Source organism: Crocodylus siamensis, chromosome 9 (genome assembly GCF_052110815.1).
Source record: "Crocodylus siamensis isolate JL-2025a chromosome 9, ASM5211081v1, whole genome shotgun sequence".
In the NCBI taxonomy this organism is placed as follows: domain Eukaryota; kingdom Metazoa; phylum Chordata; order Crocodylia; family Crocodylidae; genus Crocodylus; species Crocodylus siamensis.
This window is the reverse complement of record NC_143403.1, coordinates 53,092,161-53,110,289: the sequence shown is the minus strand read 5'-3', so window position 1 is coordinate 53,110,289 and position 18,129 is coordinate 53,092,161. Positions and strand designations below refer to the sequence as shown.

Genomic DNA, 18,129 nt, shown 5'->3' with positions numbered 1-18,129 from the left:
GGGAGAGGTGGGTGCAGCGCCTTTGGAGCCAGACCCAAGGCGGGAGGAGGGTGCAGGGAACTGATCCCTCCCTATGGCACCTTGAGGAGTCTGCACTGGAGACGGACGGCGCCGTGGACTGTTGCGTTTCCTGGCCTTGAAGCCAGCTCAGCCCAAGAGGCAGCAGGCGGCCAGCGAGGCGGAGGGTGGTGTGAGCCCCGAAGCAGGCGAGGGGACCTGCGGTTCCCGTGGGGAGCACTTCAGGGGACTTGGCGCCAGCAGGCTTTTGTGCAACTTGACGGAGTTGCTTGAAACCCGCTCTCTGCGTAGGACACATAAATGCCCTTGCCCTTCTCTCCTCGGGGCAGATGGCCGTCTGGGCCTGGCAGCAAAGCCTGTCCCCACATCTTGGTATTGCATTTTGGTGGGCGAGCGCCCCTAGAAACCCAAAACATGAGTGCAAGCATCCCCCCCGCCCGAGCAACCCGAGTCTGCGCGGTGCGCGTGCAGGGGTGGCCGAGGCACTTCGTAGACGCTCCCTTACTTCCCTCCACCCCGGTTCCTTACGGGATCGGAAGCGGCGGACGCTCCCTGACCCGGGGGGCGGGGCCAGCGGGGCGCGCAGGTAAACAGCCAAGATGGCGGCGCCCGTGGCGGCTCCCTGTGCCCAACCCGAGGCGGAGGCGGAGGCGGAGGCGGGCGCCATGGGTCTCACGGCGCTGCCCGGGGAGCTGCTGGAGCTGATCCTCTGCTCCGCCGCGCTGGGCGCCGCCGACATCGGCCGCGTCTCCTGCACCTGCCGGCGGCTGCGCGACGCCTGCGCCCCCCGCGGCAAGGTCTGGCGGGAGTGCTTCCGCCTTAGGTGAGCAGGCGCCGGCACCTCCCGGACCCCCGGCTCTGGCCGAGCTGCCTGCCCCGTCCCGCAGGCCCGAGCGGGCCGCTCCGCTGTCACTCCCCTGCTCTGGTGGCGCCGCAGGCCCCGGCACTGGGGCGGGGGCTCTGCTGGGCCCCGTCTGCTGTCTTGTTCCCGATGGCCGACCTGCTCCCTCTCCTTCTCTTTCTAGTCTCAGCCCAGGCAGTGTCATCGGCTGCCCTCGTGGCGGCCGGTTGCTTTCCCTGGTGGGCTCGTGGTATCTTCAGCATAGCTCATCGACTGCCCCAGCTGTAGCGGCAGGAGCAAGTCAAGATGAAACCCCTGCAAGGAGACACTGAGGGCAGCGTTGCAGTGGGGGTGGCTGAGCAGCCGGAGGGTTTAGTGTCAGCGGCACTCAAGCGCCACAGGCCAGATGAGTAGTACTGGATTGAGCCCCATGCACCAGGATCAGGCCTCTGATGCTTCCACCCGGCCTCAAATGTACAAGGATTGGGCCCTGGCACCCAGGGTTGCCCTCATCCAGCCCCACACACTGAGACTGGGTGCTCAGTTTAATGTCTAGAGCCGGGGGCCGCCCACAGACCTGGAAATTGAGCTGTGGTGAGGCGGTGCGACTATTCCCTTGCCACCAAATGTTCAGACCTATGGGGTCTGTCCCACCCACAGGCTGATGATGCAGCACCCGGGTCCCACGGGCCAGGGCTGCATCACCCCTGTTTTAAGTCAGATTTGGTGTCATTATAGCAATTGCATTATGGGCAAAACAGGCAAGGCAGTTTGGAGCATCTGCACCTGCCCAACTACCTTTGAACCAGTCAGTAGCTTCTGAGTTTGGCTTGAAAAGACCTCTGTAAAGTTCAGCATGAAAAGAGGGCCTCTGCAGCTTGCATGCAGATTTCTTCCACTGTACCACTGATGTGCGCTGGCCTGTCTTAGGTGCCCCAGGCACAATCAGTCTGGGCATAGCAGATCATGCCACACCTGAGCTTGTTAAACTGGCTTCAGAGGTGGTGGCAGAGCCAAAAAAACCAGTTTTTAATTCAGCCTGGCAGTGATATGGGAGTTTCTGGTAATGACAGAAGCCATCTTCTGTTCTCTCTGAGGCGATGCCCCAAGGTGTTCTCAGCTGGATGGAGAGGGTGCAGGACTGTCCATACAGAATTTCTGTAGGTGGTCTCAATATTCATAACAAGTGTTAACACTTGGTCACAAAGGCTTTGATTTGGTCACTAATCTGCCTGCTTATCGCTCTGGTTATTCTTCCATGGGTGTAGCGCTTTGCTGACAAATCTTCACTTTTTAGCTGCATCACCTTGAGAGAAACGCCAGTAGGTTCTTGTTGACAGGTTGCAGCTTTAGTTTTTACTTGAAGGGTAATCGCAAGGTATGGACAATGATGTAACTAAATCACGTATGATAGAACTGAATAAAAACTCAAACAGGATCGTTGCTGTTCATATTGTTAACACTACCTTCATATTGGTGTCTCTCAGAGAACAAATAATGGTCTGTAATTCACTGGAGCTACCACGCTTTTTGGAACAGGGTAAATTCATCTAGTACCATTTTGTCAGCATCTTGGCACAGAAGGGTAGGTTGTATTGCTTTCTCTAACTGCCAGTTGGCTACTAAATTTTAGATTAGTTCAAATGAGTTAAATATTCTCTCTCCACCTGCTAAAGATGCTATTGAACAATAGCTGGTTCTCCAATTCAGTGAGCTGTGGCTTTGGGTACCTGGCTAGATATTTTCACCAATTCTCTGGTTCTAATTCCAGCAGCAAGCATGAATTTTTAAAATGGTACAGGTCCAGCCTTGAAAGTGATTATGGTGGGTGATTAGTACATGTCTCTGTCCCTGTCTTTGATAATAGATCTTTTGGCAAGAGTTGCAATATTGACCTTTTATTCCTGGCTGATTCTTCTATTATGAGTAATTACATTTAATCTCTGGAAAATTCTCACTCTAATTTCAGTTGGAGAAATTATTCTTTATTTACCCTCCTAAAATATATGCTTGTTAGTCTTTTCACTATGTGGCTGAATTCTACTGGTGAGAAAAGCATCTGGACTCCTTCAGAATGAAAGTTACTATAACTGTAACGTTATTTGGATAGTTCTTGAATTGCATAGCAGCAATTCAGGTAGTCTTACTTAGCCAATAATAAAATATTTATTCAATCACAATAGTTATATATGTTGGTGTTTTGGTAATAACTATTAAATAGGGATAAAACATGTCACCCTTTTCAGTATGTTAAAAAAAATTAACTTAAAAAAAATCCTGTAATTAATAAAGATAAAAAAGATTTTATTACAGTAATTACTGTATTTATTACAGTAATTAAAGTATTTTAATATGACCTTCTTGCTTGCCACAACTTTAATAAAGATAAAGAAGATTTTATTACAGTAAAGTTGTGGCAAGCAAGAAGGCCATATTAAAATACTAATATTCTGATGAAAATTGGAAAATATACACTGAAGATGACAGCAAATTACAAAAGGGCCAGCCACTGTTTTATACAACCTTTTCACTCACACTTCCAACAGTATTTCCAACCATACCAAGTACAATTCTATTTCAACTTTTATACATCCTCATTAAGTATCTGATTTTTTTATCTTTTGAGTAGCTATTAATATAGCTGGCCTAGCATGTTCTCTTACATGGGGTTGCCATGCTGCAGGTGTCTTAAATGATGCCATTTTATTAGGAAAAAGGCTGCTGTCAATAGTAGCATTTGAAATATGAATTGAAGTTGCATTTTCAGCTCAAATGTACTTGACAGGTTATATGAGGAATGGGTCATGCTATTTTAGTTTTGACAGCTGTGCTGAACAAAACCAGTGTGCCTTTATTATGACCTGTGTAGGTTGTTGTGTATGTATAAAGTATTTTTACTTTAAAAGTAACCCATAGCTTTAAAGACCTGATTTTAAAATTCTGAGATTTTCCTATAACTATTTGTCATTTGCTGTGCTTAACACAGGATAGGGAGTTATCTTCTACTCACCCTTTAGTTAGAGCTGAGATATAGTAAGAAGAACACTGGGCATGAATTCCAGACTCAATAGATGAGATCATTGTCTACTTGAGGCTGGTTTGTCTTTGGAACTGGAAAATTAATATAATTTTAAAACGGCACTTAGTCTCTTACTGACATTAAATCTTAATTCTGTGAAGCTTTAGAGGGAGATTTTCAGAAGTGCCTGAAGTGTTTACAGTCACAGGTCTTATAGAAAGATTGTGGGAGGGACTTGTGCTTCTCAGGCTTTTGAAAACCTCTTCTTTAACACTTAGTTAATGTTTAAAAATAAGTTTGTTTGCTACATTTTATGTGTAACCAGAAATAATTGTATGGGAAAAACAGGAGTTATGGTTTACTACATCAGAGTGAAGATATAATGTCTTGGCTTTGTCTCAGATACTAGAGTCACGTTGGTTAATTGCCTAGCAATAAGTAACATTTTGCAATATTAAGCTCTCTTAGTGGGATTGAACCATTAACTTTTGAACCTGTTCCTGCTTGTCTGTTACATAGGTGGCCATCACTACTGAAATACTACAACCAGACAGACGGTGTTAATTGGTTCAAGGAATATAAAGCACGCCGCAATGCTGGCTTAGAAGCTCGAAGAATTGTATCTTCATTCTCCAAAAGGTTCTTTTCAGAGCACGTAAGTTTTCGTATTTGTCATGTATCTGAAAATAACCTAGCTATTTATGTATCCGTGTATCTGTGTATTTCTGATCTTATTCTTTTCCTGCCTATGATCAAAATATCAGGATTGTCTTACTGACTAGTGAAAGGTAATATAAGTCCATCAGTTTACACAAGAACAGCTGTCCACTAATTTTTCCAAAATAGAAGAAACATTTGTGTTCCAAAAATTTAAAACCTGTAGACTTTAAAAGTCTCCAAGTGCTCTCTACATATATATCACATTTACCTGCAATTAGGAGCTTTACTGCATTTCCCAAAGTTCTTTACTCGTTACTTGATAACCAGACTTGAATCTAAAAATGTTATGATCCTTCAAAAGCTACTGTTTCACTTACCACCATTTTCTTGCATACTGCATGTCACCTAATAAAGCGTGCACCTTGTTTCTGGAAGGTAGAATGTAAAAAAAAAAAAAAGATTCTTCCAGGTTCATACCTGACTATGATATAGGCCTCTGACAGATATTAAAATAAAGGCATGATGGAATCTGAAGCAGGGTCAACAGTCATACTTCCTGCCATACTATATTGCTACTGCGGGGGGATCCTGACCCTGGGCTCCTCCTACACAGCTAGCTTGGCTCCCTGTGCTTCCCCAGCTGGGAGCCCCATTAGCTGATTGGAGCTCCCAGGTGGCATGCTTCCATGACTGGGAGCCCCAGTCATCTGAGGGGTGGTCCCAGCCTCTGGAGCACTCAGCAGTCTTGAAAGGCTCCTGTGTGCTCCCAAGGCCATATTGGCCATAGAGTTTAGCCATCTTGGAATCATGAAGCACTTGGGAAATGTGGCATCCCAGGAGACTGTATGGGTCAGGCAACAGGGACTTTCTGGTTTGGCAGGACAGCAACAAGGCTAAGTCCCAGACCTTTGCAAGAGCAGTAGTAAGTAAAGGTGCAACAATATATTGGTCCGATATTGGATTGGTACCAATATAAAGAAAATTGACTATATCAGAAATTGGCCTGATGTGGCCAATAATTTGGCTGATAAATGCCCTTGCGTGCGCGCGGCTGCAGCGCAGCATGCATGCAGGCAGGCAGTAAGGAGCGCAGCCCGGCAGTGTGAACAGCTGCACGCAGCTGGTAAGTCTGTTGTGGTGAAAGGGGAGGGGTGGAGGGAAGGGGCATGGGGGGTCAGATCATTGCCCCCTCCCTTCTCCCCCAGTGAGGGAGGGAGTAATGCTAGGGCAGAGGTAGGCACTGCCTAGTTGGGGTGGGGTAGGGTGGTGGGATGAAGCTGTAGCTCATTTGGAGGGCATGGGGGGAGGGCAGGGGCAGTTCCCACCGCTGCATGCAGTTCATCCAGCGGCTTGTCAGGTGGTTCCCGCAGCTTATCTAGGAGGGCATGGGGGGAGGGGAGAAACATGTGCCCCTGAATCTGTGCAGTGCAGGCTGGGTGGGCTGCAGCTATGGGCTGGGGCAAGGGGCCACACTGTGCTGCTCTCGGGGTGGGTGGCAGTGGTGTTGGGAGGGGGCTACAGGGGCTCTATATTGAAATTTGGGGTGAATGCAGCCCCCTCCCCTGTAGTGCCCTTCCCAGCATCGCTGCTGCCTGCCCCAAGTGCAGCTCTGCAGCCTGCTTGGCCTGTCCAGAGCAGATCTGGAGGTACATGCATGCCCTCCTGGATGAGGTGTTGGAGCAGCAGCAGGAGCTGCCCCTCCCAGTGCCTCCCAGACTAGCCACAGCTCGGTGCCCACCCTGCCCCACCCCAGCTGGGCAGCACCTTCCCCAGCCCCACTCCCTCCCCTTTCACCACAACGGACCTACCTGCTGGATGCAGCTGTATTGGAAATCGGATCAGTATGGGCTGATATACCTCCTTAACAATTAGCTATCGGTATCAGCTCCCAAAATCTGTATCAGTACACACCTAGTAGCAAGGGTGTTGTTTGTTTGTTTTTTACTATAACTAGTTCTTTATATAAGTTAATGTAAATAATAAAGTGTTATTGCCACATGACAAGCCTTATCAAGATACTAAGACTGCATGCAACAGCTTACTTGCCCCTCAACTGTTGCTTCAGGCACAGGCTACAGTGCTCAGCCTGTACTTCAGATTCCTTAGCACCCATTTGGAGATTAACACTAAACTCTGTCCCCTTCTGCTTTCTGTGCCAGAGACAAGTGGGAGCTATCTGAGCATCTGTAAGAGCATAATGTCTGTTTGCTTGTGTTCCAGTGAAGAATATTAGCTTAGTGGTTATATGCACTCCGGTTTTGGATGGCAGAGTTTTGGGGAAAGAGTGTGTGGTATGTGAATAAACACGGTATATGCATCAAATTCAGATAAACTTACTCTGCTAAAGTTTTTTGGGGGTGAACTGTTTTCTTCTAATGAGTGTAAAATGTTCAATCTAAAGCATTTTGTAAGAAATCATATGAGTAAAATCAATACAAGGCAAAGGCACATTGCTTATTTTGTAGTTATGCAAGTCTGTAGACAGCCATATCTATAGCATCAATATCAAAGGATGTGCATATAAGTTTTGGTGATGCATCTGCTACCTCCTAATGATTCTGTATTAATACATATGTATCAAGCCACTACAAAGTTAGCCTTGTTTCATGCAGTTAGGGTAATTTTGGCTAAGTATGCCCATTCAGATAATCTGGAGAACTCTTCCAGGTTTTTCTCCTGGTAGAAAAAACTTACCAAGAGCAGTGTATACAGGCATTTAAATGCTGAGGTCCTAAAGAATGGAGAGCTTGCAGTGCTGATGGTATGCAGTGGAGGTAGAAGACTCTGTGCACACATCTCAGCATGCTCTACAGCCTCCCTTAGTTGGCCTGGAGACAGATGGCAACAATGCACAGGGCTGTACTGATTGGCTGATCCAGACTACCCATGGTCAACCTGTTTCCCCACAGAACAGTTTGGAGATTAAGGAGTAGTGTTCTGACACGGTCTCCCAGGGGAGAAGGGTTGGTGTAGGGCAGATGCTGGAAGATGTATGTTCTCTTCTGAGACAAGCCACAGAAAATGCAGGCATTTGCTGTCCCAGGAGACACTCTCCTGTGAGTGATTTAACCCTGAGTGTTCCCAGGTTATTTTTCTCCTGGAGTGGCAGTTTTTACTGTAGGAGAAAAATCCTAAACATCTGTATCAAACCACATCATTATTTCTCCTGGGAGAGCAACAGCTTCTCCCAGGAGAAACTTGATTGTCTATCTGTGGCCTCAGCTAACTTGTATCAATCCAGGATCAAGCAGACATTATTGTTAAATCAAAATGGCTGATAATCATGCCTGAGTGGGAGTTCTGCCCCCTGTTTAAAGCAACTGAAGCATAAATTTTTCCGTACCATACAAGTCATTTAAGTATTAACTGTGTGCATCTCTGCAACTCTTGAGCAATTTTACATTTAGTGATTTAGTAGGGGTGCACCAGTAGAGACATTTTGGGCTGATACTGATGGCAGATTTTTAACGAGCCATATCAGCCAGTGCTGATCAGATTCCAGATATGCAGCCTGGCAGCTTGAAGAGCAGCATCCAGCTGGTAAGTCTGTTGAGGGGGAGGGACTGGATGGCGGGGGGGGCAGATTGAGGCCCCCCCCCCGAGATGAGGGAGGGAGTGGAGCTGGGGCTGGGGCAGGCACTGCCCAGCTGGCATGGGGCATAGGGCAGAGCTGTAAGCAGCTCATCTAGGGGACACAGGGAGGGGGAGTGGCTCCTGCTGCTGCACACCTCCCAAGGGAGGCATGGGAGGCATATGCCCCTGGATCTGTGCATGGGGTGAGGGAGGGCTGCCACAGCAGAGTGGGGCTGAAGCTGTGCTGGTCTCTTCCCTGTGGGGGGGCTGGGGCAGGTGGTGGTGATGCTGGGTGGGGGAGCTATGAAAGGAGCTGCAGCCACTCCAAAATTCACTGTAGCCCTCCCCGCTCCCCCCATGTACCTTCCCAGCACTGCTGTCGCCTGCCCTAAGCACAGGCTGGCTCAAGACTCCTGCCAGGAACAGCCTGGCACAGCTGTGGCCTCAGCCCACAGCGCCCTCGCCCTGTGCACTGATCCAGGGGCACATCTCCCTCCCCCATGCATCCCCTGGGGGTGCACGCAGTGTTGGAAGCCACACGCCTTGCACACGGCTCAGTCCTGTGCCCTGTCCTGGTTGGGCAGACCCTGCCCCACTCCCTCTCACCATGGGGACCTTGGTCAACCCCCCCCCCCCCCCCCCCCCCCCCCCCCCCCCCCCCAGACTGACCAGCCAGACCCGGCTGCAGTCCTGGCTGCCTATGTGCTGCACTGCAGCTGTGTGCACACACGCAACATTTATCAGCCATGTTATTGGCCACATCAGCCAAAAGGGTAATTGCCAATACAGTCAATTTTCCTTATAATGATGCTGACCTGATATGGGACCGATGTATTAGTGCACCTCTATGGTTTAGTTGTTTGTGGAGTTGCTACTGTATTCCGTATCTATTAGGTCCCTTGGCAGTTCATTTTCAGAGCTAGATTTTTTTTTTTTTTTGGCCAACTGTTTATTTGTTGAAAAATGGAAATGTGGCCAACATGAAATGATTAATGAATTCAGGCTAAATATCATAAACATTTTTGGTTCAGTTAGAAATTTGAGGCAAAATTCATGGTCCATTTTGTGAAACTAGTTCTTGGCTTGTATTCAAGATGCCTAAAATCAAAATGATTCATTTCAGTTGAACTGTTACAAATATTTTTCTTAATTCCATAAAATTTCAGGGGGAAGGGAAGGATCCTTTAACTGTACACAAGATTTATTTTTTTAGTTGGTTTTTTTTGGCTACTGAAGCAAAAAAAAAATCAGTTATTTGCACAGTCTTTATGGTTTAATCAGTTGATCTTTTCATCAAAGCTGCAAGACAACAAAGCACCTCTTTGATTTTTTTCAAACAGAAGTAGCCACACAGTTGAGAGCCCTCAGTGGGAACTCGCAGCTGCCAGGTGTTGAAAATCCAATTTCAGTTCAATTTCACTGTTATAAGCAAAGTGCTAAATTGAGCTCTTGAGGCTGTTGTGAAATCACCTGTTTTTATTTGATGAAGAAAACTCCACTGTAGTTTATAACATGGTGTTCTGTTTGCCAGGTCCCCTGTGATGGCTTCAGTGACATTGAAACTCTTGGATGTCCAAGTCATTTTTTTGAGGATGAGCTGATGTCTATCCTTAATATGGAAGGAAGGTGAGCTTAGTATCAAAGCAGGTAGAAAGGGAAAATATTTATTACCTTCTTGCTGGGTGCTGGGAAATCCTATAGTTCTGACTCCATGTCCTTTTACTCCCTTCATGTAAAAATATTTGAGACCTAATTCATACACTCTATGTCCATTACAGTAACCTAGAGTTAGTGTGGATGGTGTTAGAAGAACTGCAGAGTACAAGTCACTTGGTTGAGCCCATCATGGGTCCTACAGAAAGAGTCCGCATGGCTTTCATAGGGTTGTGCAGAATGTCAGTGGCAGAGCAGGGAATTGAAAGTGGCCCTCCAGATTTCCAAGTGAGCACCTTCATCACTGGTCCATTCTTCTTTACAGAGTAAGGGCTCAATGTTAGGAAGCTTTTCTTGATAGTCATCTTTCTATCCCTCAGGTAATGGTGGTCTGAAATTTCATAATAAACCTTAATAGCAATGGGAAAGGATTTTTGTGGGTGATGGGTATCTTTTATTGAGTAAACAGTATAGTTGGAATAAACTTAAACAAGCTTTTGAATGCAGTGCATTCTTCTTTAGGCAATATTTTCCTGATGGGAAACCATTTATAATGTTCTCCAGTGAACTTGGCTTTTGGCCTCAGTCTGCTTATACTGCATTTTGTTGGCTTCCTTGAAATGTCTTTGAAGGTGGTACAGCTTCGAAGCTTTTCTTCTGAAATGAGCTTGATTGACTTGTATAGTTATTATTCAGATGCAGATTTATTTGGTAAAGCATAATGTGGAGGTCAAGTCAACATATGTGGCTCTTGTCTGCATAAATTTTGGTTGCCACTGCTAATCTTGGTAGAAGTGAGGTGGTGACCATTGTCACTGAAATAAGACTCTGTCTCAGTGTCTGTTTGACAGTGGCATATAAAAATAGATTTTTTTTTTTTATTTGGAACGAGAATAGAGTTCTCTTAATACAGCCCAGTAGCCTCTTGTCCCCACTTAAGGTACTATTAGAAGGTATGAAAAGGTATAATCCAGAATGAAAATATTCATATAATTTCTTTTTTTCCCATATTCATTGTGTAACTCCTGTATTAAAGCTGGGGCTAAACGTTGCACATGGGGAGCTGATTAAGCACCATTCAAGCCTTTGGCTTAGCCAAATGCATCCCTATAAAGTAGAATTTATGCTAATTATACTCTGATTAAGCTGTAGTCATTGCCATTCAGTATCATTAGGCTAAATCACTTCGCTGGAAGATGTTCCAAAAAGCGGCTGTCCCTATTGAGTATCCTGAGTAATTAAAGGGCAGTAACATTATAAGATGTGGTTGTTTATCCATTCGGCAGGATGAAGACGACTTGTTTGGTTTGTGATTTGGGGGAAAAAGAAAAGCAAGGAGAAGGAATTATTTTCAGAGAAACAATTCAAATGCGTTCTAAGTAGCAGCAATAGGGTGTGATATAAAATTGTGGTGAAAATAAATGGAAATCTGCCTTGATACTCTGGGTTTGGGACCTGTGCATTTAAGTTCTCTGGAACTGAAGAGGGCAGTGGATGCATTTGGTAGTAAGGTGCTAAAGGCCAGTGTTGACCCTGTTTGGCAGGGGTTGTCAACTGGGGGTATGTGTACCCCCAGGGATACTTGGAAAGGGCCAAGGGGGTACACATAGGGGGCAGGAGCACCATCACCCGCCACCCTGTGCCGCCTTCTCCCAGGAGCAGGGTGGTGGGGATACAAGGGTAGTGGCTCCCCTCTGTGGGCTGCACAGCCGCTGCCCAGACTGGAGATGGGGTGGGGCTTGCACACAGTGGCCACCATGGCCATCTTCCATCCCATGCCGTCACATGCAAGCTTCCTCCTTGCCCCCTGCTCTGCCAGAACTACCCAGAAAGAGTACACTCCATAAAAAAAAAGGTTGAAAATCCCAGCTGTTAGCTATAGTTGTCATGCCTGTAAAACTGGGACTGTTGGCTTTTAAGGCCCTTAACTATGTATGCCCTAACTATATTCAAAATGACAGCCTCACCTCACCTGATAGGGCCTTTACTGTGGCAGGCTGTTGTGTTTTGAGCTCTGTGCTATGTTGTCTACCTGACAAATCTCTTCATACCCAACTCTTAAAATATTTATTTCAGGATGCTTTTCCTGAGAACTTTTGCCCCTTTCCCACCTCTCTTGTGGTGATTTTGTTTTTCTGTTGAAATCTTTGAGGATATTTTATTTTAAGAGTCTGTATTCTGTAGGGAGTCGAAAGGAAGGTAGTGATTTGTAAAGAAAATATTTGGTTTTAAACAGGCATTCCGTGGAAATCTCTGACATTATAGCTGCCTTGAATGCCATCATCACAATATTTTGTCACTTTTGTTAAGTGGCATCAAAAGTGTTGCTGCCTATAATGAGTTTGCCCTAAATGTTTATATCTCTGCCTTTATCCTTAGATTAACACTGCTCCAGCCAACACCTCAGACACATCTCTGTCTTGCTTCCTTGGCTCTTGTTATAATATCAAACTTGTTCTTCACAAAACAAAGGACTTGTTGACACACTGTCCAGCTAAGTTGTGTTGGGAAGAAGTGCTGTGAAGACACCTTCTGCTTCCACTCCACTCATGCCAAAAGTTGAAAAAATGTAACCTAGCCACAATTGGAGGAGCACAGGGTGCATGTCAATAAGCTACCCAAGCCAGGGAGCATTTCTGGATGTGTGACAAAGAGCATCTGCAATGCATTTTTTGGCATTTGGCTTGCACAGATTGGGAGTGAGTGGGCAGGGCATGTTTTCATTACGTTGGTCTAAATTTCAAATCCCTATGAACTGTGAGAATCAGACTGAATATTTGTACTTAATGTGCTTGCTTGGCTTTCAGTACTACTTCTTATATTTCTGCAGGAAAGGGCTTACCTGGAAATACTATGCAAAAAAAATTCTATACTTCCTACGACAGCAGAATATTTTAAAAAACCTGAAGGAATATCTTCAACGGCCTGTGGACCAGCAGTCATTTTTGGAAGGTGATTATAGGACTCTGGCTTAATGAGACATTATTTAAATATGTGCTTAAGTTCATCCATATTCAGTAAAGGCCTTAGAAAATGTTTAAACTCAAGTACATTTTTAAACGTACTTGGCGAATTGAGATAAACGGTTAAATTGATGCTAAGGTGCCTCAAAAATGTAGTGTCTTAAAGTTTCCATAGTCTAACAAATATTTGAGCTGGTGCAGAAATTTTAGAAAACCACCCACCTCCTCTTGAATGAAATAACATTTTTATATTGCCCTTCCACTACCATCAGGGCTGAAAAGAGAAATTGAGAAATTGAAAGTTTACATTTTTATATACGAAGTAACAATGACTTCTCCCTCGTTCCCCCTTCCTCTGTTTCCTAGATGTGTTTCATATGCACCTGGCAGCTCTAAAAGAGTTGATGCAAGACTATGACCAAGTCAATACTGCACAGTTCTTCCAGCATAGCAGTTTCAGCTAGATATGTGAATAGATCAGCCCCCCAGCTGATGTAACTTTGCTGGTTAAAATCCTTGTGTAGACCCAGCTGTGCTGATAGAAGAAGGGTTTTGTCACTTTAGCTTCTCTCATTTGAAGAAGTATTATATCTATGTTGTGATATGCTGTGTCTGAATTTTGGGACCCTATTTTCTGTGTATACTTGTTATATTGTAATAACTGGGCAAAGAACATGCACTTTACTGAGAATTATGGCTCCCTTTGCTGTTTAAAGACAAAATACCAGTATAAATATTAAAATATCAGTATTTTCACTTTGTCCTTAAATGTTGGTGTTAAAGCAGATGTTTCAGGCCATGTCTATTTGAATAAGAAAATAAGGATCCATCTTGAACATGAAAAATTAATGGTCAAAGGACCATTATTGAATCCTTTGAAAATAAGGATCCATCCTTGGTTTAGACAGGCTGTGTATTCTTTAACATCTTTCTACATAAAAATAAAATCTATTTTTATTAACTATCTTCTAGTTTAGTTCCTCATGATAATACCTTTCCAAAGGTACTTGCTGTTATTTCTGTAAATATTCAGACAATCTCATCTTTTTTTAAAATGTTTGTTCACTACTGTCATCTTGAGAAGCACTCATGCTGTGCTGTGAGACTGGAGAAATATCAATATTTATCTAGTCTCACAATGATCTACTTCAGTACTCCCTTAGCAGCATATTGTAGAGAATTTATATGTAACAAACTGGTAGAAAACCTTGAGGACTCATAATTGCATTTGCTTTTGCACTCAGTATACTTCCTGAAATGTTTGGCACCTTTTTAAAGGTAAAGCATCTTTTGTATAATTCTTGCCTTGGAAAATGTAGAGTTTAAGTGGTACTGGTAGACAAGTAGCTTACTCTGGAGAGACTAGTTTTAGACTATGGAATATATAGAGTTCTCCCAAGGTTTATGGAAGAAGTAGTTGGTTTTGATGTGTACCTTAAAACTGCAGGAAATTGAGAATTAAAAAGTGTTCTAGAATTTACTTTGCTTTTATCCTACACAAATCTAATTGTGTTAGTAGACATCAGAGAAGGTAGCATGTGGTGAAAGGAAATACAAAGGGTGCTACTTTGTGGCCTTTCTAGGTCGTGCGCTGGAATGGATATTAACCGGTGATCTTCATTATGTACATAGTGAGTTGTAAACATACCAGAGTGTCTCCAGTACAGTTGTCAGCTGGATCTATGAAAGTTTTAATATAATTTAACAGGGATAGCAGCATCAGTTAAAAAATGGCAGCATGGGGCTTTACTCTGAGCTAACCACCTGACTATAAGCCTGCCGTGAGCTTTTACTTAGTTAACCAGCCCAATCTGAAGCCTAAGCTGTACTCTTACCTAGTATCTAGTGTAGGTTTGATTGCCCATATTCACACTTCCGGTTCCAGCATAAACCTAAACCTACCTTGTGGCATTTTATGGAACAAGGAAAAACAGTATTTGTCCCTTTTTCAGAGATCTTAGACTTGAGTATAATCACCTCAATAAGTTGAGTCATAAGGAGGTTTTAGAAAGACAAGACAACAAAGAAGTCTTGGAAGAAGTGTTTTGTTTGGGGTTTTTTTGTTTTTTTTTATTATGATAGGGTTTGAGATATAGAGGACACTTGGACCAAAAAAAAGGTAAATTGTCCTGGTGTAGCAGACATACTAGGTGAAGACTACTAAGAGTGGTATGAGTAGATGAACAAAGAAATAAGGAAAAGGATTTTGGGATGAGCAAGAGTGCAACGAAAGAAATCAACAAAAGCAGAAGTGAGATTGAGACTGTGTGGTCTAAAAGAAGAGTAGGTAGAGTTAGATATGATGTGAGAAGAAGCTGCTGTAGTTTTTCAAAGAAAAGAAATGGCTTATGGCAGACCTGATCATCTTTAGGCTTCTCTCTTCTGCCTTGTATTCCATTACTTATATTTTCAACCCAGTGGGGAAACATTGTGCTTGGGGAAAGCAGGAGCCGTGTGCTTGAGATCTGAAAGTGTCTGAGATGTTACAACAATTGTGTTGCTTCTCTTAAATAAAAAGGCCTGTAACATTGCTATCGGCATCTCTTTATTTTCTGTGTTTATATATGACTTTTTCAGAACCAATGAAAATTTTAAAAGGAAGCCTTACATTTAACCAAAATCACTTACAATATTAAAAGTAGGCATATACAATTAAATAAGTAAAAAAAAAAAAAAAAAAGGAAATCCTCTGTGTGTGTGTGTGTGTGTGTGTGTGTGTGTATAATATAAAAAGTTTTTTTTTTTTCCAGGTGCTGTCTTAATTGATCAGTACTGTAATCCACTATCAGACATCTGTCTGAAAGGTGTCCAGGCCCAAGTGGATGATATCACGGATAAAGTTCGCAAAGACCTTCGGACAAAAAACCCTAGACATCCAAGCTTGGCTTCAAAGGCAGGTACTGTATAGAAATACTTGTTTTAGTTGGGTCGTCTTAAGTGATACTAAATCTGCAGTTTTTATTTAAGTGAATAGACTTACTGGATTTCACAGTGTGTAAGTCGAGGTTTGAAGCCTAAATATTGACCCTTAAATTTCCACCTCGATTTATACACCTTATCTAGGGCCCAGCTTGGCAGTATTCTGCTTCTCTGGCATCCAGCAGCTCCTAGTCTCCTTGCTGTAGTGCTCAGGGCATCACATAGGGAAGTGGCCGGGATGGGGGAGCTGGAGCACAGAGCAGAGAGCTGAGACTGGCAGGAGTGCAAAGCCCACGTTCAATGGGGTGGTGGGGGCGTGGAGCTCAGGTGGGCAGGGTGTGGGTGTGGGGGAGGATGTGGGTGTGTGGGGTGAGGGAAGGTGGGGGATGTTGGGGACAAGGCAGGCAGCAGGCCCACGCAGGCGCTGTTGCCCCATGGTGTGCAGTGGCAAGGAGTGCAGCCTGCCCAGCCCACCTTTGTTGCGCCACTTGCAGGGGCTGGGGCCCTGGCAGCCAAATACTGAGCCTGGTCCTGGCCCCTGCAAGTGGAAACGTGTGAGACCAGCATCACCCCTCGGGTGGCCTACCTGCAGTGACAGCGTGCAGGGGCCCTATGTTTTGACCCCGTATTTCCAATCCAAAAAGTTAGGTCGACTTATACACCAGATCTATGAAAATCCTAACTTTTGAATCAGAAAAATGGGGTGGGCTTATATACCACATTGACTTGTACCCTGTGAATATGGTATTTGGTTCAACTCCTTTTCTTTTTAGTAGTCCTACCATAGAACTAGGGAGAGTATTGGCATTGGAGGCATCCTCCTCTTCCTTGCAGAACTTACAAGTCATCAACAGCCAATCCACCACATATTTGAGTAGCTCCTAAAATCCAAGGGAAAGGAGTATGTCTTACAAACCTTGAAAAGTTTTCTTTAATGTTTGTTCCCTTTCAAGGAGTGACCAACCCATCTATTTTTACTGTCACTTAGGCAGAAGGTAGGGCAGAATGGCACCTTAGAAACTAAGTGGTTCAGAGAGGCATAGGCTTTTCAAGTAGGCTGTTGCCTATGAAAGCTCATACCTTTCTGAACCAGTTAGTGCAGAGTGGTGCCTTCGAGACTGCTGACATCACTAACTACCTCTCTGCTGTTAGGTAAAATGTTTTTCTTAATTATATGTTTTAGGAGAGGTCTTAATGATTCCTGAAGTGGAGCTTCAAAGGCAGGTACTTGATGCTATGAACTGTGTCCTGTATGAACAATTAAAATACAAAGGAAATGAGATGGACTACTACAACTCTCTGAACTCATATATTCACCAGGTAAATGGATGTGTAGTGAAGCAGATTTTGAAGCTGCTCAAATATACAGTTCAAGGAATTCTACTTATTTTGTCATGTTTGCATCAATGTAGTTGAATAAGTAGGTAGAATTAAACTGTTTGCACCTGCATCCCAAAGGGGAGATTTGGATACATTCTCTAGTATAGTAACTTTTTTGCGCATTTGCTGGTGGATTTTGAGGCATGGTGTGAGTTGAATTAAAAAAAAAAATCATTTATTTTTTTTAATACACGGATTAGGATTTTTAAACCTCCTTTTTGATTCAAGTCTTACTTTTCAGGTTTTGATCCGCAGGACTGGAATCCCAATCAGTTTATCTATTCTCTATTTAACAATTGCCAGGCAGTTGGGTGTCAAACTTGAGCCAGTCAACTTTCCTAGTCATTTCCTTTTGAGATGGCGTCAAGGAAAAGAAGGGTGAGTTACGTTTAGTTCCAGTTCACTTCTGAATAGTGAAGGCCATAAACCATTTGTACTTCTTGTGTCTTGCTATGACAATTATAATTTTTTCTATTATTGCACACATAATAAGACCTTGTCTGTGGCACTGGAAAAGTGGAGATTTGGAGCTGGGCTAGATTGCCCTGTGCCTCATCTGCATATAAGTTTTTGGTCATTTAATGCTTCAGATTTATTTTTCCTGCTGTAGCAGTGGGAGGGGGGCAAATTTAAGGCAAACTTCCAATTTCTCTACCTGGAAAATTATAATAAATGTTTTATAAAGAGAATCTAATTATGAGGGAGATCATCTTATATTTGAGAAACTACAGTATTTAACCCTTTCTTCTATTACAGTTAGACAATAGTTAGTTTAATGGTAAAACAAGAAACATTTTCTGAGGTCACTAATACATGCAGGAGCATCTTGTCCCGTATAGACCTAAGCAATCAAATTAATCTGTTGGAAACTCAAAAGTGAATTTACTCAAAGAGCTCGGAGAATAGCTTTGCATCTAACTGAACGGTGAAAGATTTTTTGCGAGTGACATAGAGCAGTAGTCACTAGCAGGTTTTTTTTGGCTTTTCATTATGGCTATTTTAACTTAGTTTCATTTAATACTGCAGGCAGTGCAGCTGTTAGAAATGTATTATATTGTACCCTGTACCTGCCTCCCTTCTGAATCAGTATTGGTAACCTGTCA

General features: G+C 43.9%; 1 protein-coding gene across 2 annotated transcripts in view; it reads left to right on the top strand.

The window, feature by feature from the left end:
* The first annotated feature begins 602 nt into the window (after nt 1-602).
* FBXO21 (F-box protein 21) overlaps nt 603-18,129 on the top strand; it is a 42,625-nt gene continuing 25,098 nt past the window's right edge. Inside the window, exons 1-7 of one of the 2 annotated variants that reach the window (XM_090063174.1) lie at nt 603-841; nt 4,398-4,533; nt 9,643-9,737; nt 12,595-12,716; nt 15,478-15,624; nt 16,830-16,870; nt 17,268-17,404. In XM_090063174.1, the coding sequence (XP_089919300.1) occupies nt 618-841; nt 4,398-4,533; nt 9,643-9,737; nt 12,595-12,716; nt 15,478-15,624; nt 16,830-16,870; nt 17,268-17,404 (902 nt within the window). In that variant the 5' untranslated portion in view covers nt 603-617. Of the gene's footprint in view, nt 842-4,397; nt 4,534-9,642; nt 9,738-12,594; nt 12,717-15,477; nt 15,625-16,829; nt 16,967-17,267; nt 17,405-18,129 lie in introns of both variants that reach the window. The other variant, XM_090063173.1, reaches the window with a different exon arrangement.